This window comes from Ranitomeya imitator, chromosome 6, assembly GCF_032444005.1.
Source record: "Ranitomeya imitator isolate aRanImi1 chromosome 6, aRanImi1.pri, whole genome shotgun sequence".
Lineage (NCBI taxonomy): Eukaryota > Metazoa > Chordata > Amphibia > Anura > Dendrobatidae > Ranitomeya > Ranitomeya imitator.
Genome location: NC_091287.1, coordinates 468367176 through 468381150, shown reverse-complemented (window position 1 = coordinate 468381150; position 13975 = coordinate 468367176). Strand labels below are relative to the sequence as shown.

Here is a 13975-nt window from a genome sequence, read left to right as displayed (position 1 = left end):
TGGTGACTACACCCCCAGCAGTGAGATAAAGGAGGAATGGTGACTACACCCCCAGCAGTGAGATAAAGGAGGAATGGTGACTACATCCCCAGCAGTGATATAAAGGAGGAATGGTGACTACACCCCCAGCAGTGATATAAAGGAGGAATGGTGACTACACCCCCCAGCAGTGACATAAAGGAGGAATGCTGACTACACCTTCCACCAGTGACATAAAGGAGGAATGGTGACTACACCCCCAGCAGTGAGATAAAGGAGGAATGGTGACTACACCCCTAGCAGTGATATAAAGGAGGAATGGTGACTACACCCCCAGCAGTGATATAAAGGAGGAATGGTGACTACACCCCCCAGCAGTGACATAAAGGAGGAATGCTGACTACACCTTCCACCAGTGACATAAAGGAGGAATGGTGACTACACCCCCAGCAGTGATATAAAGGAGGAATGGTGACTACACCCCCACCGGTGATATAAAGGAGGAATGGTGACTACACCCCCACCGGTGACATAAAGGAGGAATGGTGACTACACCCCCACCAGTGACATAAAGGAGGAATGGTGACTACACCCCCACCAGTGAGATAAAGGAGGAATGGTGACTACACCCCCAGCAGTGAGATAAAGGAGGAATGGTGACTACACCCCCAGCAGTGAGATAAAGGAGGAATGGTGACTACACTCCCAGCAGTGACATAAAGGAGGAATGGTGACTACACCTCCACCAGTGACATAAAGTAGCAATGGTGACTACACCCCCCCCCACCAGTGAGATAAATGAGGAATGGTGACACCTCCACCGGTGATATAAAGGAGGAATGGTGACTACACCCCCAGCAGAAACATAAAGGAGGAATGGTGACTACACCCCCAGCAGTGATATAAAGGAGGAATGGTGACTACACCCCCAGCAGTGATATAAAGGAGGAATGGTGACTACACCCCCAGCAGTGACATAAAGGAGGAATGGTGACTACACCCCCAGCAGTGAGATAAAGGAGGAATGGTGGCTGCACCCCCAGCAGTGACATAAAGGAGGAATGGTGACTACACCCCCAGCAGTGAGATAAAGGAGGAATGGTGGCTGCACCCCCAGCAGTGACATAAAGGAGGAATGGTGACTACACCCCCAGCAGTGACATAAAGGAGGAATGGTGACTACACCCCCAGCAGTGAGAAAGGAGGAATGGTGACTACACCCCCAGCAGTGAGAAAGGAGGAATGGTGACTACACCCCCCCACCGGTGATATAAAGGAGGAATGGTGACTACACCCCCAGCAGTGAGAAAGGAGGAATGGTGACTACACCCCCAGCAGTGAGAAAGGAGGAATGGTGGCTGCACCCCCAGCAGTGACATAAAGGAGGAATGGTGACTACACCCCCAGCATTGACATAAAGGAGGATTGGTGACTACACCACCAGCAGTGATATAAAGGAGGAATGGTGACTACACCCCACCAGTGATATAAAGGAGGAATGGTGACTACACCCCCAGCAGTGACATAAAGGAGGAATGGTGACTACACCCCCAGCAGTGACATAAAGGAGGAATGGCGACTACACTCCCACCAGTGACATAAAGGAGGAATGGTGACTACACCCCCAACAGTGACATAAAGGAGGAATGGTGACTACACCTCCACCAGTGACATAAAGTAGCAATGGTGACTACACCCCCCCACCAGTGAGATAAATGAGGAATGGTGACACCTCCACCGGTGATATAAAGGAGGATTGGTGACTATACCCCCAGCAGTAACATAAAGGAGGAATGGTGACTACACCCCCAGCAGTGACATAAAGGAGGAATGGTGACTACACCCCCAGCAGTGAGATAAAGGAGGAATGGTGACTACACCCCCCCCCCACCAGTGAGACAAATGAGGAATGGTGACTACACCCCCACCATTGACAAAAGAGATGATTCAATGTAGGAGAACGTGGTCAAATTCTGCGCTGCTGAATCATGTAGTCCAAAGGTATTATAAAAAGTGGTCTTTATACAACGAGTTTCTGAGTTTCAAAGAACTTCATCGTTCTTATGTGGTATTTCCTGATGAAGTGACATAACAAAGGAATGGTGACTACACCCCCAGCAGTGACATAAAGGAGGAATGGTGACTACACCCCCAGCAGTGAGATAAAGGAGGAATGGTGACTACACCCCCAGCAGTGATATAAAGGAGGAATGGTGACTACACCCCCAGCAGTGATATAAAGGAGGAATGGTGACTACACCCCCCAGCAGTGACATAAAGGAGGAATGCTGACTACACCTTCCACCAGTGACATAAAGGAGGAATGGTGACTACACCCCCAGCAGTGAGATAAAGGAGGAATGGTGACTACACCCCCAGCAGTGATATAAAGGAGGAATGGTGACTACACCCCCCCACCGGTGATATAAAGGAGGAATGGTAACTACACCCCCACCAGTGACATAAAGGAGGAATGGTAACTACACCCCCACAAGTGAGATAAAGGAGGAATGGTGACTACACCCCCAGCAGTGAGATAAAGGAGGAATGGTGACTACACTCCCAGCAGTGACATAAAGGAGGAATGGTGACTACACCTCCACCAGTGACATAAAGTAGCAATGGTGACTACACCCCCCCCCCACCAGTGAGATAAATGAGGAATGGTGACACCTCCACCGGTGATATAAAGGAGGAATGGTGACTACACCCCCAGCAGTAACATAAAGGAGGAATGGTGACTACACCCCCAGCAGTGAGATAAAGGAGGAATGGTGACTACACCCACAGCAGTGATATAAAGGAGGAATGGTGACTACACCCCCCAGCAGTGATAAAAAGGAGGAATGGTGACTACACCCCCAGCAGTCAGATAAAGGAGGAATGGTGACTACACCCCCCCACCAGTGATATAAAGGAGGAATGGTGACTACACCCCACCAGTGACATAAAGGAGGAATGGTGACTACACCCCCAGCAGTGACATCAAGGAGGAATGGTGACTACACCCCCAGCAGTGAGATAAAGGAGGAATGGCGACTACACTCCCACCAGTGACATAAAGGAGGAATGGTGACTACACCCCCAGCAGTGACATAAAGGAGGAATGGCGACTACACTCCCACCAGTGACATAAAGGAGGAATGGTGACTACACCCCCAACAGTGACATAAAGGAGGAATGGTGACTACACCTCCACCAGTGACATAAAGTAGCAATGGTGACTACACCCCCCCACCAGTGAGATAAAGGAGGAATGGTGACTACACCCCCAGCAGTGATATAAAGGAGGAATGTTGACTACACCCCCAGCAGTAATATAAAGGAGGAATGGTGACTACACCCCCAGCAGTGATATAAAGGAGGAATGGTGACTACACCCCCAGCAGTGAGATAAAGGAGGAATGGCGACTACACTCCCACCAGTGACATAAAGGAGGAATGGTGACTACACCCCCAGCAGTGACATAAAGGAGGAATGGCGACTACACTCCCACCAGTGACATAAAGGAGGAATGGTGACTACACCCCCAACAGTGACATAAAGGAGGAATGGTGACTACACCTCCACCAGTGACATAAAGTAGCAATGGTGACTACACCCCCCCACCAGTGAGATAAAGGAGGAATGGTGACTACACCCCCAGCAGTGATATAAAGGAGGAATGGTGACTACACCCCCCAGCAGTGACATAAAGGAGGAATGCTGACTACACCCCCAGCAGTAATATAAAGGAGGAATGGTGACTACACCCCCAGCAGTGATATAAAGGAGGAATGGTGACTACACCCCCCAGCAGTGACATAAAGGAGGAATGCTGACTACACCTTCCACCAGTGACATAAAGGAGGAATGGTGACTACACCCCCAGCAGTGATATAAAGGAGGAATGGTGACTTCACCCCCTCACCGGTGATATAAAGGAGGAATGGTGACTACACCCCCACCATTGACAAAAGAGATGATTCAATGTAGGAGAACGTGGTCAAATTCTGCGCTGCTGAATCATGTAGTTCAAAGGTATTATTAAAAGTGGTCTTTATACAACGCGTTTCTGAGTTTCAAAGAACTTCATCGTTCTTATGTGGTATTTCCTGATGAAGTGACATAACAAAGGAATGGTGACTACACCCCCAGCAGTGACATAAAGGAGGAATGGTGACTACACCCCACCAGTGATATAAAGGAGGAATGGTGACTACACAGTGACATAAAGGAGGAATGGTGACTACACCCCCAACAGTGACATAAAGGAGGAATGGTGACTACACCCCCAGCAGTGATATAAAGGAGGAATGGTGACTACACCCCCAACAGTGAGATAAAGGAGGAATGGTGGCTACACCCCCAGCAGTGAGATAAAGGAGGAATGGTGACTACACCCCCAGCAGTGATATAAAGGAGGAATGGTGACTACGCCCTCAGCAGTGACATAAAGGAGGAATGGCGACTACACTCCCACCAGTGACATAAAGGAGGAATGGTGACTACACCTCCACCAGTGACATAAAGGAGGAATGGTGACTACACCTCCCACCAGTGACATAAAGGAGGAATGGTGACTACACCCCCAGCAGTGAGATAAAGGAGGAATGGTGACTACACCCCCAGCATAGACATAAAGGAGGAATGGTGACTACACCTTCCACCGGTGACATAAAGGAGGAATGGTGACTACACCCCCACCGGTGACATAAAGGAGGAATGGTGACTATACCCCCCCACCGTTGATATAAAGGAGGAATGGTGACTACACCACCAGCAGTGAGATAAAGGAGGAATGGTGACTACACCCCCAGCAGTGACATAAAGGAGGAATGGTGACTACACCCCCAGCAGTGACATAAAGGAGGAATGGTGACTACACCCCCAGCAGTGACATAAAGGAGGAATGGTGACTACACCCCCAGCAGTGACATAAAGGAGGAATGGTGACTATACCCCCCCACCGTTGATATAAAGGAGGAATGGTGACTACACCCCCAGCATTGACATAAAGGAGGAATGGTGACTACACCACCAGCAGTGAGATAAAGGAGGAATGGTGACAACACCCCCAACAGTGACATAAAGGAGGAATGGTGACTACACCTCCCACCAGTGACATAAAGGAGGAATGGTGACTACACCCCCAGCAGTGAGATAAAGGAGGAATGGTGACTACACCCCCAGCATAGACATAAAGGAGGAATGGTGACTACACCTTCCACCGGTGACATAAAGGAGGAATGGTGACTACACCCCCACCAGTGACATAAAGGAGGAATGGTGACTATACCCCCCCACCGTTGATATAAAGGAGGAATGGTGACTACACCACCAGCATTGACATAAAGGAGGAATGGTGACTACACCACCAGCATTGACATAAAGGAGGAATGGTGACTACACCACCAGCAGTGAGATAAAGGAGGAATGGTGACTACACCCCCAGCAGTGACATAAAGGAGGAATGGTGACTACACCCCCAGCAGTGACATAAAGGAGGAATGGTGACTACACCCCCAGCAGTGACATAAAGGAGGAATGGTGACTACACCCCCAGCAGTGACATAAAGGAGGAATGGTGACTATACCCCCCCACCGTTGATATAAAGGAGGAATGGTGACTACACCCCCAGCATTGACATAAAGGAGGAATGGTGACTACACCACCAGCAGTGAGATAAAGGAGGAATGGTGACTACACCCCCCCACCAGTGATATAAAGGAGGAATGGTGACTACACCCCCAGCAGTGACATAAAGGAGGAATGGTGACTACACCTCCAGCAGTGAGGTAAATGAGGAATGGTGACACCTCCACCGGTGATATAAAGGAGGAATGGTGACTACACCCCCAGCATAGTGAGTGAAAAGACGTGGGCACTGCTACTCAGGTGCTCGGGTAGGTTCCCAAACCGTGTGCATATAGATAAAAAGAACCCGGCACTCAACTTTAAGTCAAACTTGTGATTTTTATTTTGTAGTACGTAAAACGTTTCGGCCTAGTCTGGCCTTCGTCAGTTACTACAGTGTTGTAAAGAAAATAAATAGTGAGTACATACATGGCTACATCTGTACATACATCAGAGAATACATGCGGTGTATGATACATCAACAAACAAAAAAACAAGAAAACAGAATAAACAGAAGAACAAAAAACAGAAGTATATACAGAGTATCCTATGGTCCTGGTATGATAATCTTAGAAATCCACCATAAGAGGAATCAACTAGTATATCCCGGCCCTCCCTAGTGGTGAAAAAATGTGAGAAACATGGTGCTACTATGCGTACCGTACTGAGAGGTGTCTGGATAAATGGAGGAGTGCTTCTATGAGCGTAATGAGCTCCAGGGAGATCCCTGGGGAGGGAGAAAGGGAGAATAAGCCCATAATAGGAGCTACCATCTATATGCTGAAGTGGGACAGTGACAGTGTTATGTGCGGTCCCTGTCGGTGCTAATACCTTGAACAATGTAAGTCCCTGGGCAGAGCCGCGACTGCAGACGATACTGCAGGCTGTGGAGGGAACAAGGGTGAATGTCAGGATACTGAACACGAGGCTGCAGGCTGAATCGCCCGGTGGTATGCCATGCTGGGAGGAGGCAGAGTCCCTGCAAGCGGTAGTAGTGGGGAGCGAGTTACCTGGATAGGAGATGGGTCAGGACGCGGTGTCCACCGCTGTCGGATGAGCATGCCCGAGTGAGGAAACGCCAGTGCGGCGTTCCTTATGTGCGCGCTGGTCCTACCGGATGTGATGTACCGGAAGTGACCGCGTATGTTTCCCCGTGATTGACAGAGGAAAACCAGCCAATCCTGTGGCTCTCTAGTAGGGAGGCGGGACAAAAGCCAAGTGTGCACTGTGAGATGGAGCCGATAGACAGCCTCAGATGGTACGGAAACAGTGATAGTAGCGCTGGGAAGGTGAAGGTGGTGGTTATTCATAACATATCCACTTGTGACCCCGTGGAGAGGTGGAAGAGTCCTGGTGATTCAATAAAAGCGACTCTAGGAAGATAAATAAATATGTTAGAGACATAGATCTGCTTGGAACATAAATATGAAAAGTAGACATTTAGTAACTAGATCATAATGTGTACAAGTAGACATTTAGTAACTAGATCATAATGTGTACAATCAGCATCTCGGAGTGCTAAGTTGTAGGAGCCCATAATGATGAGACCCGTAGATAAATTCTAAGATTGGCACATGTCAATTAGGTGAAGGAGACAAGGTCATAATCCCTGTTGAGACCTTTAGGGTGCAGGGTATCGAGGGTATGATTCCAGAAAGCCTCCCTGTGTTTTAGGGAGGCTAATCTGTCTCCCCCCCGTCTGGGTGCTGAGACCTGCTCTATTACCTGAAACAAAAGTTGAGAAATGTTATGACCTTGCGATATAAAATGGTGTGGGATGGGTAAGAGTGTGTTGCCGCATCTGATCGTGGATTTATGCTTAGAGATGCGTTCCCGGATAGGTCGGGTTGTCTCGCCAACATACAGCATGCCACAGGGGCATTTAATGAGGTAGACCACATATGATGAATCACAATTGAAGTAGTTCTTAATGGGAAACGATCTACCAGATCGTGGATGGTGGAATGAGCTACCCTTAAGTACATTGCTGCATTGGGTGCAGTGGAGACAAGGGAAGGTCCCGAGACGTGGGTTCTGGAGGAACCGTTGGATGGGTGCTTTTTTGTCTGGACCTACATCAGCTCTTACGAGTGTGTCCCTTAGGTTGCGGGGTCTCCTAAAACATGGGAGAAAGGGTTCTCTAAACTCCGGGATGTTTGGGTGGGCAGTTGTAAGTAGATGCCAGTGTTTGCGAATGTTACTGTGGAGAATATACGAAAACGGATGGAAAGAGTGAACAAATGGTATACGCTTATGGGACTTTGGTCTGCTATTAAGGCTAGGTGTCCGGGATTCTTGGAGGACCGAGTGGGGGTAGCCGCGTGCCAGAAACTTGGCTTCCATCTCAGACACTCGTAGTGTCCGTAGTTCGTTATCCGTGACTATACGTGTTACCCGCTGAATTTGAGATCTAGGGATCGCTTTTTTGATGGCTCTGGGGTGTAGACTTTCAAAATGCAGCAGGCTATTTCGGTCGGTGTTCTTTATGTGGATATCGGTGCTCAACTTGCCAGTGTTATCTTTGATGACCACAGTGTCCAGAAAATTCATTCTGTGTTGGTCATGAGCCATTGTGAAAGAGATACCAGGCCATGCGGTATTAAGGAAATCCACAAAAGACCGGAAGGACTCCAACGAGCCTCCCCATACGCAAAAAATATCATCTATGTAACGCTTCCAGAGTAGGACATTATCCTGGAAGCGAGAGTCGGAATAGATGATGGTCTCTTCGAAATCTGCCATATAGCAGTTAGCGTACGGGGGCGCTACGTTGGAGCCCATCGCGGTCCCCCGTATCTGTAGGTAGTATTGGTCCTGGAACAGAAAATGATTAGAGTCAAGAACCAATGTGAGTAAATCCACAACTAAGTCAATTTGTTGTTTGTGGGTCCCTGTGGTGGATAGTAATCTTAGAATTTATCTACGGGTCTCATCATTATGGGCTCCTACAACTTAGCACTCCGAGATGCTGATTGTACACATTATGATCTAGTTACTAAATGTCTACTTGTACACATTATGATCTAGTTACTAAATGTCTACTTTTCATATTTATGTTCCAAGCAGATCTATGTCTCTAACATATTTATTTATCTTCCTAGAGTCGCCTTTATTGAATCACCAGGACTCTTCCACCTCTCCACGGGGTCACAAGTGGATATGTTATGAATAACCACCACCTTCACCTTCCCAGCGCTACTATCACTGTTTCCGTACCATCTGAGGCTGTCTATCGGCTCCATCTCACAGTGCACACTTGGCTTTTGTCCCGCCTCCCTACTAGAGAGCCACAGGATTGGCTGGTTTTCCTCTGTCAATCACGGGGAAACATACGCGGTCACTTCCGGTACATCACATCCGGTAGGACCAGCGCGCACATAAGGAACGCCGCACTGGCGTTTCCTCACTCGGGCATGCTCATCCGACAGCGGTGGACACCGCGTCCTGACCCATCTCCTATCCAGGTAACTCGCTCCCCACTACTACCGCTTGCAGGGACTCTGCCTCCTCCCAGCATGGCATACCACCGGGCGATTCAGCCTGCAGCCTCGTGTTCAGTATCCTGACATTCACCCTTGTTCCCTCCACAGCCTGCAGTATCGTCTGCAGTCGCGGCTCTGCCCAGGGACTTACATTGTTCAAGGTATTAGCACCGACAGGGACCGCACATAACACTGTCACTGTCCCACTTCAGCATATAGATGGTAGCTCCTATTATGGGCTTATTCTCCCTTTCTCCCTCCCCAGGGATCTCCCTGGAGCTCATTACGCTCATAGAAGCACTCCTCCATTTATCCAGACACCTCTCAGTACGGTACGCATAGTAGCACCATGTTTCTCACATTTTTTCACCACTAGGGAGGGCCGGGATATACTAGTTGATTCCTCTTATGGTGGATTTCTAAGATTATCATACCAGGACCATAGGATACTCTGTATATACTTCTGTTTTTTGTTCTTCTGTTTATTCTGTTTTCTTGTTTTTTTGTTTGTTGATGTATCATACACCGCATGTATTCTCTGATGTATGTACAGATGTAGCCATGTATGTACTCACTATTTATTTTCTTTACAACACTGTAGTAACTGACGAAGGCCAGACTAGGCCGAAACGTTTTACGTACTACAAAATAAAAATCACAAGTTTGACTTAAAGTTGAGTGCCGGGTTCTTTTTATCTATATACACCCCCAGCATAGACATAAAGGAGGAATGGTGACTACACCCCCAGCATTGACAAAAGAGATGATTCAATGTAGGAGAACGTGGTCAAATTCTGCGCTGCTGAATCATGTTGTCCAAAGGTATTATAAAAAGTGGTCTTTATACAACGCATTTCTGAGTTTCAAAGAACTTCATCGTTCTTATGTGGCATTTCCTGATGACGGAGTTCTTTGAAACTCAGAAACGCGTTGTATAAAGACCACTTTTAATAATACCTTTGGACTACATGATTCAGCAGCGCAGAATTTGACCACGTTCTCCTACATTGTATTCGGCCGGTCCCTCGTGGATCTACGGCAGTGAATCTCTCCAGTCCTTTTCCTAAGCTGCGTCTGGTGAGTGCTTTTACCTCGCATTGTCGGCTTAATCTCGGATAAAACCCTATTGCGATATGTTCCTCCAACAGTTCTTACATGAAGGAGAGGATTGGGATTCGGCAGCAGAGGTGACCTCCACAGCAGATTCTCAGCTGTCCTCCTGGCTGCTGCTGGTCACCAGTAAGGGCTACGATTACCGCACCATCTGATGGTCGGGGGGGTTGTCACATCCATACAGGGGGCTCTGATGCAGCTCCCAGCAGGACTCCTGCACTGGGGAGTAATAATATATTTGTAAGGATGGAAAGTGCCACAATTTGGCAGGCAGCGGCCACACCGAACAGAAATGCAGATGTGGTTTTGTGCATGGAAAATCTGCTGCGGATTATAAAAACGTGCACAAACCTCATCCGCATGCCGAGGATATAAAAATCTACTATTTCTGGACACATCCTAAGATGCTGCTAAGAAGATCAGTATCTTTACAGCATTTAAAGGGATTGTCCAGGACTCGAGAGAGCGTCGGCACCTCTCCTCCACAGAACAGCGCCACGTCTGTGTACAGGTGGTGTGCGGTATCACAGCTCAGGACAATTCACTACAGGCCACAGAATTCAGCATCCAGCGCAGGCAGAGCGGTGACGTCACTGTGCCCCCGATGCCCGCCGGCTCTGTGTGCTGGGAGGAATCTGTCACAGGGATTATGTCAGTATAAACCTTATTTATTCATATTGTGGGGAACGTACAAAGGGGCATTATTACAGCTAGAGGGGCTGCATGACTGTTTAACGACACAAAAATACATTCTAAAATGGGCACTCGAGGGGCAACATTACTACAGTGTTGGGCCCAGCCCCTGCAACTGGGAGCCCCCTAAGACCCTGAGTATAGGCACAATCATCCTGCACATGTATGATCACAGCTGCAATGGTCATTGGCAGAGGTTGGCACACAGCAGAAACTGGCACGGCTGGCACACAGCAGAGACTGGCACACAGCAGAGACTGGCACACAGCAGAGACTGGCACACAGCAGAGACTGGCACGGCTGGCACACAGCAGAGACTGGCACGGCTGGCACACAGCAGAGACTGGCACACTGCAGAGTTGCACACAGCACAGACTGGCACGGCTTGCACACAGCAGAGACTGGCACACAGCAGAGACTGGCACACAGCAGAGACTGGCACGGCTGGCACACAGCAGAGACTGGCACACAGCAGAGACTGGCACGGCTTGCATACAGCAGAGACTGGCACGGCTTGCACACAGCAGAGACTGGCACACAGCAGAGACTGGCACGGCTGGCACACAGCAGAGACTGGCACACAGCAGAGACTGGCACGGCTTGCATACAGCAGAGACTGGCACGGCTTGCATACAGCAGAGACTGGCACGGCTGGCACACAGCAGAGACTGGCACGGCTGGCACACAGCAGAGACTGGCACACAGCAGAGACTGGCACACAGCAGAGACTGGCACGGCTTGCACACAGCAGAGACTGGCACACAGCAGAGACTGGCACGGCTTGCATACAGCAGAGACTGGCACGGCTTGCACACAGCAGAGACTGGCACACAGCAGAGACTGGCACGGCTTGCACACAGCAGAGACTGGCACAGCAGAGACTGGCACGGCTTGCACACAGCAGAGACTGGCACACAGCAGAGACTGGCACGGCTTGCACACAGCAGAGACTGGCACACAGCAGAGACTGGCACGGCTTGCATACAGCAGAGACTGGCACGGCTTGCACACAGCAGAGACTGGCACACAGCAGAGACTGGCACGGCTTGCATACAGCAGAGACTGGCACACAGCAGAGACTGGCACGGCTTGCACACAGCAGAGACTGGCACGGCTTGCACACAGCAGAGACTGGCACGGCTTGCACACAGCAGAGACTGGCACACAGCAGAGACTGGCACACAGCAGAGACTGGCACACAGCAGAGACTGGCACGGCTGGCACACAGCAGACACTGGCACACAGCAGACACTGGCACACAGCAGACACTGGCACACAGCAGACACTGGCACACAGCAGAGACTGGCACGGCTTGCATACAGCAGAGACTGGCACGGCTTGCACACAGCAGAGACTGGCACGGCTGGCACACAGCAGAGACTGGCACACAGCAGAGACTGGCACGGCTTGCATACAGCAGAGACTGGCACGGCTTGCATACAGCAGAGACTGGCACACAGCAGAGACTGGCACGGCTTGCATACAGCAGAGACTGGCACACAGCAGACACTGGCACACAGCAGAGACTGGCACACAGCAGAGACTGGCACGGCTTGCACACAGCAGACACTGGCACACAGCAGACACTGGCACACAGCAGACACTGGCACACAGCAGACACTGGCACACAGCAGAGACTGGCACGGCTTGCACACAGCAGAGACTGGCACACAGCAGACACTGGCACACAGCAGAGACTGGCACACAGCAGAGACTGGCACGGCTTGCACACAGCAGAGACTGGCACACAGCAGACACTGGCACACAGCAGAGACTGGCACGGCTTGCACACAGCAGACACTGGCACACAGCAGACACTGGCACACAGCAGACACTGGCACACAGCAGACACTGGCACACAGCAGACACTGGCACACAGCAGAGACTGGCACGGCTTGCACACAGCAGAGACTGGCACACAGCAGACACTGGCACACAGCAGAGACTGGCACACAGCAGAGACTGGCACGGCTTGCACACAGCAGACACTGGCACACAGCAGAGACTGGCACGGCTGGCACACAGCAGACACTGGCACACAGCAGACACTGGCACACAGCAGACACTGGCACACAGCAGACACTGGCACACAGCAGAGACTGGCACACAGCAGACATTGGCATAATGTAGCCATTCCCCAGGGTCACTGGCACGTGCACCGTCAGCTGTAGCGCAGCCCCGGGCGCCCGCAGCAATCAGTGCCGCCCTGTGCCGGTATCCGCCAGTGGCAGATGTGGTCCGCGGCGCAGGCCCAGTGCGGCTTCTTGAGGGATTACCGAGCATCCTCGGCCATCTGTGCCGCCAGCCTGCAGAGCTCCCGGATTAGCCCCGACCCGCTGCCGTGAGCCCGGGGTGACCCTTCCTCCGCCGCTGACAGCTAGAGCCCCCCGGAGCCCCTCCTCACCTTCCACATCCTCCATAGTGACCCCACTAGATGTGTCGCTCCGCCGCACTCTCCGGCTACCACGGTAACAGAGGCACGCCCGGCTCCCCGGGAACGAGGACGGTAATTGGCTGAAGGAGACCGTGTCACCAAGCAGCGAGCACACAACAGTGGGCGTGTCAGATCGGGAGGAGACGTCAGAAATCTGAAAAGGGGGGTAATCTAACTGACGGGGGCGTGGTCACATAACCTAATCTACATGCACGCGAACAATGTTACACCGAGTGTCGGCCCGTGCGGGGGGCGGAGTCTCAGCCGCTGGGCGACTTCCAATTAGAGCCTGAGGGTGTGTCCGCACGTTTGTGAAGTCCTTGGCGTGGTCAACCAATAGCTGGAGATCCGTTCACGTGTAACTGTCAAATGTGACAGTGGGAGGAGCCGGGCTGCGCGCCGTGGGAAGGCGGGGCTGCGCGCTGTGGGTAGGCGGGGCTGCGCGCTGTGGGAGGAGCCGGGGCTGTGCGCTGTGGGAGGAGCCGTGGCTGCACGCTGTGGGAGGAGCCGGGGCTGTGCGCTGTGGGAGGAGCCGTGGCTGCGCGCTGTGGGAAGGCGGGGCTGCGCGCTGTGGGTAGGCGGGGCTGCGCACTGTGGGAGGAGCCGGGGTTGCGCGCTGTGGGTAGGCGGGGCTGCGCACTGTGGGAGGAGCCGGG

At 51.1% G+C, this 13975-nt stretch overlaps 1 protein-coding gene across 1 annotated transcript in view; it reads right to left on the bottom strand.

The window, feature by feature from the left end:
* ZC2HC1A (zinc finger C2HC-type containing 1A) overlaps positions 1-13458 on the bottom strand; it is a 95036-nt gene extending 81578 nt beyond the window's left edge. Inside the window, exon 1 of the mRNA XM_069731512.1 lies at positions 13290-13458. Within this exon, the coding sequence (XP_069587613.1) occupies positions 13290-13305 (16 nt within the window). The 5' untranslated portion in view covers positions 13306-13458. The remainder of the gene's footprint in view (positions 1-13289) is intronic.
* Between the last annotated feature and the right edge of the window lie 517 nt (positions 13459-13975).